This window comes from Mobula hypostoma, chromosome 25 (genome assembly GCF_963921235.1).
Source record: "Mobula hypostoma chromosome 25, sMobHyp1.1, whole genome shotgun sequence".
Classification (NCBI taxonomy): domain Eukaryota; kingdom Metazoa; phylum Chordata; class Chondrichthyes; order Myliobatiformes; family Myliobatidae; genus Mobula; species Mobula hypostoma.
In genome coordinates, this window is record NC_086121.1 from 17,614,589 (window position 1) to 17,629,007 (window position 14,419).

Sequence of the window (14,419 nt, forward strand, 5' to 3'; positions counted from 1 at the left end):
AAAAGAACAAATTGTGCAAACAGCAAACAGCGAACAAATAACAGAACACTAAACTCAAGCCACCGAGTCCCCAAAAGTGAGTCCACAGCCACGAGTCCCTGAGGCAAGGGAAGCCTGTCCAGTAGCCAATTGCCACAGTCACAGCCACTAGGTCACTCAATTCAACACTGTGTCGATGTCTGCAGGCCACAGCGGAGATTCAGTCCCATGCTGGGTGCATCGATCAAATTGCACAAATAAAAAAGCGCACTCAGCACTGAGGACATTAAACATCAAACTACAGAGAGTTAAAAGGCTGTAGACTCTGCATTGGTGAAGGACTGGTAGTATATTTGGAGTCCTGGCAGGAGTCCTTTCCGCCCCTTGTAAAGTGGCCTTGTTACAAAACAAACATCCCTTCGGTCTGACTGAACTGCACATAATCAGAGTATCCAGCTTTGGAACCCTTCCTGTTATATTTGCGGCAACACACATAAAAGTTGCTGGTGAACGCAGCAGGCCAGGCAGCATCTCTAGGAAGAGGTGCAGTCGACGTTTCAGGCCGAGACCCTTCGTCAGGACTAATTGAAGGAAGAGTGAGTAAGGGATTTGAAAGTTGGAGGGGGAGATCCAAAATGATAGGAGAAGACAGGATACTCCCTTTTGCCTATCACCTGTCCAGCTCTTGGCTCCATCCCTCCCCCTCCTGTCTTCTCCTATCATTTTGGATCTCCCCCTCCCCCTGCAACTTTCAAATCCCTTACTCACTCTTCCTTCAGTTAGTCCTGACGAAGGGTCTCGGCCTGAAACGGCGACTGCACCTCTTCCTAGAGATGCTGCCCGGCCTGCTGCATTCACCAGCAACTTTTATGCGTGTTGCTTGAATTTCCAGCATCTGCAGAATTCCTGTTGTTTGCGCTGTTATATTTGCTCCTTGCTCTTGTATAACTTCATTGTATCATTGTATTATAACTAATTGTTTGAAAATAGATGGAATGGGAATGTGGTTTTAATTTATGTGCTTTCTGTTGTATGTATAGTGTAACACTTAACAGGGGAATTGGAACAGTGTGGTAGTAAAGTATTGTTATTGGATTAGTGACCGAGAGTCTTGAACTAGTCATTCACATTGATCCAGGCTGTAGAAAAATTTCAAAACAGCGTATAAAAATCTAAGCCCTAGAACCTGACCACATTCAGTAAGGATAGGCAGTAACATTTCCACCATGATTATTCTAAACACTGGTGTTTCACGAGGTTACATTGTCAGACCCTTACTCTACTCCCTCTACACTCATGACTGCGTGGCCAGATTCTGCTTAAAACTCCTTCTCTGAGTTTGCAGATGATACCACCACAGTGGGCTCAAGTTTGCAAGGAGTCAAAATGTAGGAAGGAGATAGAGAGCTTAGTAACATGACAACAATCCCACCCTCAATGTCAGCTTAAGAAACAAGCTCTTCATTGACTTTAGAAAGCAGGCAATGCACATGCTTCTGTCTACATCAATAGTGCTGAGGTGAGGAACTTAAGATTCCTGAGAATAAACATCACCAAGATCCAGTCCTGTCCAACCACGAAGATGCCACAGCCAAGACTGCTCACCAATGCCTCCATTTCTTCAGGAGGCAAAAGAAATCTGGCATATTCCATTTGACCCTCACCAACTTTCATTGACGCACCATGGAAGCATCCTATCTGGATGCATAATGTCTTGGTATGGCAACTGTTCTACACGTAACTGCACTGATTTGTGGAGACAGCTCAGCACATCTCAGAAACCATTTACCTCTCCATGGACTCTGTCTTCTTGCTGCCTCAGAAAAGCAGCAATTATAATCAAAGACCCCATCCACCCTGGACATTCTCTCTCCTCCTTCCCACCGATCAGAAGATACAAAAGCCTGAAAGCACATACCACCAGGCTCAAGGACAGCCTCTTCCCCACTGTTATATTCCACCGAGATACAACACAGAGCGTCATAGGAAGTCATTCCTGCCTGTAGCCATCAAACTTTAAAACTCATCCCTTGGAGGGTCAGACACCCTGAGCCAATAGGCTGGTCCTGGACTTACTTCCTGGCATAAGTTACATATTACTATTTAATTATTTATGGTTTTATTACTATTTAATTATTTATGGTGCAACTGTAACAAAAACCAATTTCCCCTGGGATCATTGAAGTATGACTATGACTATAAGACTATTGAATGGTTCACTGGTATGATAAGATAGACTCTTGACCTCACAATCTACCTCATAACAATCTTGCACCTCATTATCTACCTGTACTGTGCTTTCTCTGTGGCTGTTACACTTTATTTTTTATTCTGTTATTGTTTACTTTGTACTACCTCAATGCACTGTGTAATGAACAGATCTGTATGAACAATATGCAGGGCAAGCTTTGCACTGTACCTCTGTACTGTATATGTAACAATAGTAAACCAATACAACTCCAAATAAAACTATGGTATTGGTAGAAATTCCATGAAGGTGTCAGATTGATGCGAAATCTCACCTGGCGAGTGTCTTACTTGCCAAGGCAAAAAAAAACACGGATGAATCTGAAGTGGCAATTCCAAACGTTTTCAAATCTTGCAGACAAAATAGGGTCAGGCAATAGATAACTCGCTCAAAACTTGCACACTGAGAGTGAATTGTATCTTTTAAAAAATCTTGGAATGTTTGTGGGTGTTGTTGGTGGGTGGAGTTCACAATGGAAAAAGGAGAACTGTCTGTTTCAGAATTGTCAGGCTGTGTTCAGTCTTTGGAGATCTTGCTGTTATCTGAAGCCTGTCAGACTTAAAGGTTATAACTTGCATTGAGCTTACTAACCTATAATGTTATTCGTTTTACCCTCCATTGAGTTTGGAATTTGGAAAGCTGGAATCCATGAAACAGCTCACAGAATTACTGTACCTTGTATACAATTCAGGCAGTTTCTTGGTTTTTAATTCTGTTTCTCTTTCTGAAAGATCTGTCTGCTGCTGTGTGTTGCTGTCAAAGGGGAGTTCTCTGTGGTCTTTGTAGAATCTTGGTGCTTCTTCTATAGACAGGAAAAGGACTTGATTTAAAAGGGAAGTTCACCTCACCAAACTGAAATATGCTGCAGCAAAGGTGAAATAGGCAGGTTCGGGAGCAGTTATTGGTCTGCAGCTATCGGGCTTCTGGATGGATTTCACTCCCCTCAGCGCTGAACGGGCTGTGCAGCCATAGGCTCACTTTCAGGGACTCTGCAGTTCATATTCATAATGCCCCACCTCCCCCTCGTACCCCATCTGCTACTTATTTTTATACACACATTCTTTCTCTCACTCTCCTTTTTCTCCCTCCGTCCCTCTGAATATACCCCTTGCCCATCCTCTGGGTCCCCCCCGCCCCCCGTCTTTCTTCCCGGACCTCCTGTCCCATGATCCTCTCGTATCCCTTTTGCCAATCACCTGTCCAGCTCTTGGCTCTATCCCTCCCCCTCCTGTCTTCTCCTATTATTTTGGATCTCCCCCTCCCCTTCCAACTTTCAAATCCCTTACTCACTCTTCCTTCAGTTAGTCCTGACGAAGGGTCTCGGCCTGAAACGTCGACTGTACCTCTTCCTAGAGATGCTGCCTGGCCTGCTGCGTTCACCAGCAACTTTTATGTGTGTTGCTTGAATTTCTAGCATCTGCAGCTTTCCTCGTGCTTGAGTTCATATTCCATATGTTTTTGTTTACTTATTTTTACTATTTGTGCAATTTGAGCCCTTTTGCAAATTGGACACGAGGTGGTCTTGTGTGTGTTCTTTAGTGAATTCTGTTTGTTTCTTTGTGAGTGCCTGCAAGAAGACGAATCTCAAGATTGTATAGGATATATAGCGGTTATTTTTATAACCGCTCATCTACGCGCCCACTACATCTAGTGCTCTAAGGCAGTAAGCTCAATGTTGTAAGCAGTCAGTTTTCACAAAATTCGAAATACAGCCAGTTGTGAGACTGAGGGATGGGTGCACAGAATGGATTAAATAATGTGTTGTCATTTTGTAACTGATTTATAAACCCAACAAAAACTCTCACATTTAAATGAATTTTTTGTTGCTTCGTGAAAGCTTGGAGTTTGGAAGGTGACAGACTATTTAACCTGATTTAAGTATTTAATCCTAGGGGTTCTTGACATGTGGATTCGGAGAGGGTGCTTCCTCCTGAGAATCTAGAAGTTTCAAAAACAAGGGGTTGCCCATTTAAGACTGAGAATTGTGGAACTTTGGAACTTTCTTTTGGGGGGGGTTCTTGTATTTCTTTGAATATTTTCAAGGGAGAGGTAGAAGATTCTTGATAAACAAGGGGGCAAAAGGTAATGAGTAGATTGGCAGAGAGCGGCTTGCAAGGAATCGCCACGCTGCAGTGCCATCTCGCATATATTCAGTTGTATTGAATTCTGTATCCTGTTATTGCATTCCCCTTGTACTACATCAATGTACTAATATGATGGAATGATCTGATCGAGGGCATGAAAAACAAAGTTTTTCTCTGTACTAATATATCATTTTAATTTATAAAGAAAATTTACTGGGATGAACAGGAGTGTGAAGTTGAAGTTATAATCAAATCAGCCGTGGATTTATTAATTGGCCGATTAGTTCCAGAGGCCACTTGGCATACGGACGCCACTGCCTCAGATGCTGTTGTGATTGCTGCAGGACATGGGCTTGCTGTTAGGTGGCTCAGCAATGCAGGTTTGGGTGTAATGCTGGTCCTTTGCCAACAGGTGGGGTTGTACTCGCCCTCGTGGTGGCCCTGAGCGGTTGGCTTGCCGTACTCTTATCGGGTTACTACCTGGGGGCTTTGGTTCAGTGCAGCCCAGGACATGTTCTGCTGACCCAGGGCATAACACAACTTCGGAGTTCAATTTGTGCAAATAAACTCAGTGGCCACTTTATTAAGTACAGGAGTGTTTTTTTTTACTGCTGAAGCCCAACCACTTCAAGGATCGACATGTTATGCTCTTCCACACACCACTGTTGTAATGTGTGTATTTTTTGTACTACTGTTGCCTTCTTGTCAGTTTGAACCAGTCTACCCATTTTCCTCTGACCTCTCTCATCAACAAAGTGTTTTCAACCACAGAACTGCCACTCACTGGATGTTCTCTATTTTTTGTACCATTCTCTCTAAACTCTAGAGAATGTTGAATCAGGTTTAATGTCATGATATATATCATGAAATTTGTTTTATGGCGGCAGTTTAGTGTAATACGTATGAGACATGGGAGCAGAATTAGGCCATTCAACCCATAGAGTCTGCTCCACAATTCCATCATGGTTTATTTATTAATCCCTCTTAACTCCATTCTCCTGCCTTTCCCCCCTGACTAATCAAGAACCTATCAACCTCTGCTTTAAGTATAACCAATGACTTGGTCTCTACAGCTGTCTGTGGCATTGAATCGCAGACTCACTACTCTCTGGCTCAAGAAATTCCTCCAGATCTCTATTCTAAATAGATGTCCCTCTGTTCTGAGGTTGAGCCCTCTGGACCTAGACTCCACCACTATAGGAAACATCCTCTTCCCATCTACTGTATGTAGGCCTTTCAATATTCAGTGGGTTTCAATGAGATTCCACCCCCCCCCCCCCGGTTCTTCTAAATTCTAGTGTGTACAGGTCTGGAGCCATCAAACACTCTTCATATGTTAACCCTTTTATTTCCAGAATAATTCTCATGAACCTCCTCTGAACGCTGTCTAATGCCAGCACATCTTTTCTTGGGTAAGGGGCCCAAAAATGCTTTCAATACTCCAAGGGCAATTTGATCAATGCCTTATAAAGCCTCAGCATTAAATCCTTGCTTTTATATTCTAGTCCTCTTGAAATGAATGCGAACATTGCATTTGCCCTCCTTACCACTGACTCAACCTAGAAGTTAACCTTTAGGGAATCCTGTACAAGGACTCTTAAGTCCCTTTACACCTCAGATTTTTTAATTATCTCCCCATTTAAAAAGTTATCTGCACCTTTATTCCTTCTACCGAGGTGCATGACCAATCACTTCCCTACACTGTATTCCATCTGCCACTGCTTGTGTCTCTACCTACGTTCCACAAACTTGCCACAAAGCTATTAATTCCTTAATCCAAATCATTAGCATATAACATGAAAGCAGCAAACACCGACCCTGTGGAGCACCACTAGTCAACATTAACCAACCAGCAAAGACCCCCTGTATTTCTATTATTTGCCTCCTGTCGGTAAGCCGATCTTTCCTGTAATACCATTGGCCCTTAGCTTGTTAAGCAGCCTCATGTGTGGCACCTTGTCAAAGACCTTCTGAAAATCCAAGTGTACAATATCCACTGACTCTCCTTTGTCTATCCTGGTTGTCATTTCAACAATTATAAAGTGTAAAGAATTATATAAAGTTGGAGATTAAAGAACAGATATGGAGTAAAATGTGTATGAAGACAGAAACACTAGCGTGTATTTACAATTTATCACCATGTTTTAATATGTTTAGAGTTAAAATGGAGTTAAAGGAAAATCTGAAGACAGGTGACTAAAACAATTATCTTGAATCTTCAAACCGGTAAACAAACCAAGATCCAGTTTTGCACCCCCCCCCACTCTCCATAATCTCCCTACCATACAACATTGAAATCTGCACAGCTCCTGTTCTCTTGTGCGTTCCTGTTTGCCGTGCCTTCAATTCTCAAGACTTTAAGTAATTTCCTGCCTCAAATACTCTAGTTCTCCTTTAAGGTGCTGCTTTAACCTTTCCTCTTTGACTAAACTATCTTACTCACTTCCACTATAATAAAAAATAAGAAAATGCGAGTCAGGCAGCCTCCATAGAGAGTTAATATACTGGGTTTCTTCAGAGTCTGGTTTATTCATCAGAGCCTAATATCTGCTATGTAGCTCTGTGTTTAATTTTGCCTATTTACATTTACAGTAAAGCATGCTATTAATAAAAAGCTGTTGCCCAATAAGTGGGGTCCATGATGAGTTGTTAAATTTGTTTAGCCTTAAGCATACATGTTTTTAAAACAACCTCAGCTCATTTAATTAGCCCGTGTTCTTGCTGACAACTAGAGTTACTCATAGCTGACGTCTGTGTACTGTGACTGGATATTGCATGTGAGACTCACACAGTCCTGTGTGTGAAGTTTACTAAGCTTGAAGGGACAAGTGAATTCAGAAACCATTTGGGAACAACAATTTAGTGAAAGATTCATAGTAAGTACAATGTCTTTTTTTTCCACTTTCTGTAGGTATCAAATCTTTACCTGCTGCTGATTTATAAGCCCAGCTAACATTTAGCTGTTCCTAACCTACCAGTTATCATTTACAGGCATCGACTGTTTGACTGGGTGGCTTGTGAGTTTAGTCTCACCCTTGTCCATTGTCATCATGATGGCCGTTCAGTGTGTCAGCTGCAACAATCCCAGCTGATTTTAATTTAAACGCACTCTCTGTGACACTCGAGTACCAAGGCCACTTGTGCCTCCCTTTCTGCCTGCTCTTTTCTTGACTTGGGCCAGCTCTTTGAGTTAGACCACCAAGAGAAGCTTGAATCATATAAGATGCCAGAGTCACAGTACGATGGAGCTTTTGTTCATGATAATGGAATAAATGAACAAAATTGTTTCTCATTGGCTTAGGAATTTCCCTTTGATTTAAAAATATCACAATGTCATTCTTATTATTTATTTGTCTATTGAGATACAACACGGAACAGGCCTTTCTGACACTTTGAGCCACGTCACCCAGCAACCAATGATTTAACCGTAGCCTAATCACGGGACAACTTACAATGACCAACTAACCTACCAACTGGTACCTCTTTGGACTGTGGGAGGAAACCGGAGCACCCGGAGGAATCCCACGCAGTCACAGGGATAATGTAGAAACTTTTTTACAGACTGTGGCAGGAATATGCTGTTCATTTTACAAACCAACCTACTTCTGGTTCATTGTTTCCTCCGATTTCATTACCCATCAACACTGCAGCTCCTGAGTGGTGAACTCAAGATCTGGACCAGGCTTCTGCAACTCAGCTGAGATTGAAAAGCTGGTAAAATGGGAGCTACCTTTAAATGCGTCAGTTAAAATGGTGATTTCTTTTTACTTTAAGGATCAATTTTCACCCCTTTTTTTTATTAGTTAAGTTTACACAATGTTCTTAGTTAGAGAAGTGTGGTTCTGAGATCTCCATAACACAATAAGTGATGTTCCCTGTGATAATGTGAACTTGGTGCAGAAGTAGGTGACACAGCCTTTCAAGCAACATACATCAAAGTTGCTGGTGAACGCAGCAGGCCAAGCAGCATCTATAGGAAGAGGCACAGTCGACATTTCAGGCCGAGACCCTTCTTTCAAGATGCTTTGTCACTTAATAGATGGGTTAATTAGTTGTGGGTAGCGGTGTTAGTGCTGGAAGCATGGTGATATTTGCGGGCTGCCCCGGCACAATCCTTGGACTGTATTGGTCCTTGACACAAATGACATTGTTGTATATTTCGATATACATGTGACAAAGCTAATCTTTATCTTTATAAATTGATAGCTGATCTGATTGCAAACTTAACTCTGCATTCTGTTCCAACTGTGGTAGCCTTTCACCCTCTTATGAATAATCCATCTACCTCAGCCCTGAAATATTCAAAGGCACTGCTTCTGGAGTCATGGGGTGAGTCATAGAGCACAGGCTCAGGCCTTTAGTGCACCATGTCCTTATCAACCACTGCAACACACAAAATGTGGGAGGAACTCGGCAGCTCAGGCAGCATCTATGGAAATGAATAAACAGTCAACATTTCGGGCCAAGACCCTCATCAGGACTAGAAAGGAAGGGGAAAGAAGCCAGAATAAAAGGTTGGGAGGGGAGGGAGTACAAGCTAGAAGGTGATAGGTGAGGCCAGGTGTGTCGGGGAGGAGGATGAAGTAAGAAGATGGGAGGTGATAGGTGGAAAAGGTCAAAGGCTAGAGAATCAGATAGGAGAGCGGACCATGGAAGAAAGAGAAAGAGGAGGTGATAAGCAGGAGAGGAGAAGAGGTAAGGGGGAGCCTAAGAGGGGAAATGAAGAGAGGGAAGGGGTAATTACTGGAATTGGAGGTTCTTACAAAAATAGAGGGCTATGCGGTAGGGAAATTCTAGGCAGCTTCATGGTCGGTAGGTAGGTTACATGGTCGGCACAACATTGTGGGCCGAAGGGCCTGTTGTGTGCTGTAGATTTTCTATGTTCTGTGTTACCTAGGCAGAATATATGGTGTTGTTCCTCCAACCTGAGAGTAGCCTCATCATGAAAGAAGAGCAATCCATGGACTGACATGTCAGAATGGGAATGGGGATTGCAAATTAAATGGTTGGCTGCTGGGAAATCCTGTTGCAGATGGAGTGAAGGTGCTCAATAAAGCAGTTCTTCCCCCCCCCCCTCCCTCCCAATCTTTGTAGGGTCTCACCAATGTAGAGGAGGCAGCACTGGGAGCACTACATACAGGAAATGGCCCCAACAGATTCACAGGTGAAGTGTTGTCTCACCTTGAAGGACTGTTTGGTGCCTTGAATGGAGGTTAATGGGAAGGTGTAGCACTTCTGCCAATTACAGGGTTAAGTGCCAAGAGGGAGATTCGTGGAGAGTGACCAACACCAACCATAAGTATTTATCCATACTAATCCCATTTATCTACTTGTGATCCCTTGCGCTCAGTGTTTTGGTGATTGAAATATTTGCCTCAGTACTTCTAAGTATTCTGAGAATTCTTACCTCTACCACCCACTCAGGCTGTGTTGTCCAAATTTATAGTCCTCTCTAAACCAATTACTGCTTACCTGAGATCCATCCCTTTAGTTTTAGGTGCTTCTGATTGAGGGAAATATTTCCAATTATCTTTACCATCAATACTCCTCCTAGTTTTGAATACCTCTGTCAGGTCCCCCTCAGCTTCCTTCACTCCAAGAAAAACATGCTGAGCCTAATCAATTTCTCATCATAACTGAACACTCCATTGTATGTGATATTCTGGTGAATCCACTGCAACTTCCTGTAAGATACCAATGAGATCAGTACACAATACTCAAACTATACTAAGTAAATCTAGCTGTGATCTAACTCAATCTCCCTGCACCCATGTTCTCTGCCCAGCTAACGAGAGCAAGTTTCCCATTTTCTGCCTTCATCACCTCATCTACAGATGCTGCCACCTTCAGCAACCCTTGAACTTGTGCATCAAGGTGCTTCTATTCCTTGGATCCCATCTTTCATTTTTATGGTCACCTCTCACTTGTCCTCCCAAAATGCACTTTCAATTTATCAGGACTATATTCTGTTTTCCATTTAAATCTCATCATTCCTTTGCCTGCAACGTTCTTGTGCAAATTCCAGTGATACTGAGGTGCCATTAAGACTTATTTTAATTGCTGAAGTTTTGCTGTGGTGGTTTACTCAGAACGTTCTGCAGGGACTAGAGTGAATAAAGGGTGTGGAATAAATGAAATTTGGTGCTTTAAGAGAATGAGAAGAGAAATTGACAAGATACTGTTTTGCACAAGGTAAAGACCATTGTACTATAAGGGAGAATGAGATGAGTTTGGTGGAAGGAGTCTGGGAGAGTGATGGACTGAATGGACTTATGCACTGTGGTAAGGTTCAATGCCATTAAAGTTATGTGGTGGTCCTCATTTCAGGGTTTGCTTTTTGTTAAAGCTCTGCACTTGAACAAGAAGCGCACAGATGGCATACTCAAGGCTTCAGACTAGGTTCCTGACCAACGTTATCCTGGGTCTCTCAAGAGGCTACAGATGCTGGAGTCTGGAGCAATAAACAAATGTGCTGGAGAAACTTGGCAGGTCGAGTAGCATCTGTGGGGGTCAGGGATTGCTGACATTTCGACAGTTCTGATTCAGGGTTTCACCCCAAAATGTTGACAATTCCTTCCCCTCTCCCCCCCCCCCCACCACCTTGCCACAGATATGCTCAACACACTGTTCCTCCAGCATACTGTTAACATTGTTGGAAAAGCCAGCATTCTGGGAGAGCTTTTTAAATGGAGGCCATGACCGATTGAATACTTGAAATCTATTGGAATTATCCCAGTGTCAGGGAACAACTCCATGAAGGTGAGGGATAGTCACACCTGTGTGACTGAGCCCAGACGTAGCGTGGGATTATTGGTTTTGTTCAGGCTCCATCAAACCACGTTATAAACTTTTGTGGGAAGAGAGCCATGGACATCCTGAAGGGCTTCAAGTCAGTGAAGAACTTTTGAAATGTTATGATACAGTTATGATTTAGGAGACATAACCATCAATTTGCTCACCCAAAGATCCAAACATAATTATAAGTCCAGGTAAAATCTGTGTTTGGAGCGGTTGATTGAGGTTTGAATATTAGGTAACCAGGGAGTTCTGCTGTTCTTTAAACCCTCTGTGAATATTTAAACCCATACCTCTCAAGTAGATGTAATATTTCCCATTCATAACTGTGCCCACAGTAGTGTGGGTGCTGGCATGATTCTGTTACTGCTCTGGGCATTTCCGGTGACATCTGTTAGGAGTTTGTATGTTCTCCCCGTGAACTGCATTGGTATTCTCTGGGTGCTCTGGTTTCCTCCCACAGTCCAAAGATGTACCGGGTGGGTTAATTGGTCATTGTAAGTTGTCCCGTGATTAGGTTAGGGTTGATCAGGTTTGTCCGGGGTTGCTGGGGCGGCATGGCTTGAGGGGTCAACTCTGCACTGTATCTCTAAATAAATAAATACTTCTGCTTGGCGAGGAAGCCATAAAGAGAAGGTATTGCATTGACCTCAGCGCTCCGACCCCAGTGGATCCTCACTTGTACTTGTGCTCCACGCAAGCTTCGTGCTATTGCGGAGGAGGAGGTGGGGTCTGGAAGGCCACAGAGTTGTTCCATGACTGTGTTGTGTGACTGAGCTGGGAGTATTGGGTTGCTGACAAGTTTCAGTCGGCCAAGTTTTAATCCATTGAATGCGAGTAGTGTCAGCATGATTTATGAGTCCCACCTGGTGTGGTTGCTGGTAAATATAACGCGCCACATGAGGAGGTTGGCTATAAAGCTGCTGAGGTCCCACGCGCTCTGTAATCACCTCTCGCTCTCTCTGATTTTTACAGATGATTTGATCCCCAGCCATCAGGATGGAACGGCCGAGCATAGTAACCCAGGCCTCTGTGTTGCCCTTCTTCGACCCTAGTCATGCCCTCAACATCCTGCAGGGCATCAACGAGCTGCGGATAGAGCGCAAGTTTTTTGACATGACCCTGTGGGTGGATGGCCAGGACTTCCCCTGTCACCGCACCGTGCTGGCAGCAGCCAGCCACTACTTCAAGGCCATGTTTGCTGGCCGGCTGAAGGAGAGCTATGCCGAGCGGGTGGAGCTGCATGGGGTGAAGGCCGACATCCTAGGCCTACTGCTGGACTTCTCCTACACTGGCCAGGTGACTGTCACCCAGAGTAACGTGGAGCCTCTGGCCCGGGCCGCCGACCTCTTCCAGTTCCACTCAGTGAAGGAGGCATGCTGTGCCTACCTGGAGCGCCAACTGGACGTGACCAACTGCCTGGAGATCCAGGAGTTCGCTGAGGCCTACGCCTGCCGGAGCCTGGCCGAGAGTGCCAAGAGCTTCATCCTGCGCCACATCATCGAGCTGTCGGAGGAGAAGGAGTTCGAGGCGCTACCCCAGCGCCGGCTGCTCGAGTACCTGTCCGACGACAGGCTGCACGTCGACAAAGAGGAGGTGGCCTACCAGCTGGCGCTGCGATGGGTCAAGGCCGATCCCAAGCGCCGGCTGCGCTTCTGGCCTGAGCTCTTCGAGCACGTGCGCCTGCCCTTCATCCGCCGCTTCTACCTGCTGGCCTACGTGGAGAGCGACCCGCTCGTCTACTACTCCCCATTCTGTCTCAAGCTCATCCACCAGGCCCGGGCCTTTCAGTCGTCCGAGTACGACCGGCATGACTACCCGTGTGAAAGAATGAGGGCCCGCCCCTCCACTGGCCTGGCCGAGATACTGGTGGTGGTGGGCGGCTGCAACAAGGACTGTGACGAGCTGGTAACGGTGGATTGCTTCAACCCACAGACTGGCCAGTGGCGATACCTCGCCGAGTTCCCTGACCACCTGGCTGGAGGCTACAGCATCACCGCCTTCGGCAATGACATCTATGTAACAGGCAAGTATTCACATTTAGCCCAGCACTGTCCCAAAGGGCCTCAAGGCTAGCAAACTACTTGAATTTCTGTCTCCATAGCAACACCTGTAGACTCATTTGACCCCCCCCCCCCCCACCAGTCCTGCTGGCTATTCATTTAGGTCAGGGTCCCCCCCCTTGTGGGCTTTGGAGGACCATGTATTTTCCAATTCTGGGCAGGCGGCCATTGGCCCAGTTGTAGCCAGTTCTGAGGTCACTGGGCCTGTGCAATTTCAGATGGCATCCAGTGCTAATCTGATGGCACAAAATCCTACTGTGTACAAGACCCACAAGAGCACTGAAGCAGGTATTTGTCCAGAGACTTCCTTCAGCTTGCTAACATCACAGTTAGAGAGTCTGAGGATTACCTGCCACAGGGATCCTCTCCCACTTTATTGATGAAAGAGTAGTTTTATTTGTCATCAAACTATAAAGAATCTATCCTCTCCTATTAGAGCCCTCCTTCTCCAGCCCTGTATCTCTTTCACCAATCAACTTTACTTCACCCCTCCTCCTCCCAGTGTCACCTATCACCTTGTGTTTCTCCCTTCCCTCCCTCCACCTTTTAAATCTACTCCTCATCTTTTGTTCTTCAGTCCTGCTGAAGGGTCTCGGCCCGAAACATCGACTGTACATTTTTCCGTAGATGCTGCCCTGCCTGTTGAGTTCCTCCAGCATGTTGTGTGTGTTGCTTGGATTTTCAGCATCTGCAGATTTTCTCTCTCTTGTGAGTGAAATGTCTTGTTGGTGTCAACATCCAGCGCAGTCCTAGGTTTGCCGGGGGCAGCCCGCAACTGTTGGCATGCTGCCAGTGCAACCATTGCGTGCCCACAACTTACTAACCCTAACTTGTATGTCTTTGGAACGTGGGAGGACACCAGAGCTCCCAGGGAAAACCCATGCGGTCACAGGGAGAACATGCAGAAGCCTTGCAGATAGCGTCAGGAATTGAACTTTGATCGCTGACACTGTAAAGTGTTATGCTAACCACTATGCTACCGTGCCGCTGTTTGTTTAGAGACCTGCTTCCGCTTGCTAAAGGTCCTGCCCTAACCTTGCCCACAGTCAAAGAGTCTGAGGATTACCCACCCCAGTGACCTTCTCACACTTTCATAGTCTCTACTCAATAAAGAGAAAGAGACCTGTTTCCTTTAACTGCTCATACAGAGCAGAATATCCAGACTTCCTTGTCAATACATCACGCTTCAGGCTATAGATTGTATCAGCCTGATGTTGAGTAGCTGATTAACATTGCAATCCCAGCATTTG

General features: G+C 44.9%; 1 protein-coding gene across 3 annotated transcripts in view; it reads left to right on the top strand.

Annotated features, from left to right (window-relative positions):
- Nucleotides 1–14,419, top strand: part of klhl21 (kelch-like family member 21) — a 43,249-nt gene that overhangs the window by 16,981 nt on the left and 11,849 nt on the right. For 2 of the 3 annotated variants that reach the window (XM_063033391.1, XM_063033390.1), the window contains exon 2: nt 12,082–13,132. In XM_063033391.1, coding sequence (XP_062889461.1) covers nt 12,106–13,132 — 1,027 coding nt within the window. In that variant the 5' untranslated portion in view covers nt 12,082–12,105. Of the gene's footprint in view, nt 1–7,104; nt 7,188–12,081; nt 13,133–14,419 lie in introns of those variants that run through there. The other variant, XM_063033392.1, reaches the window with a different exon arrangement.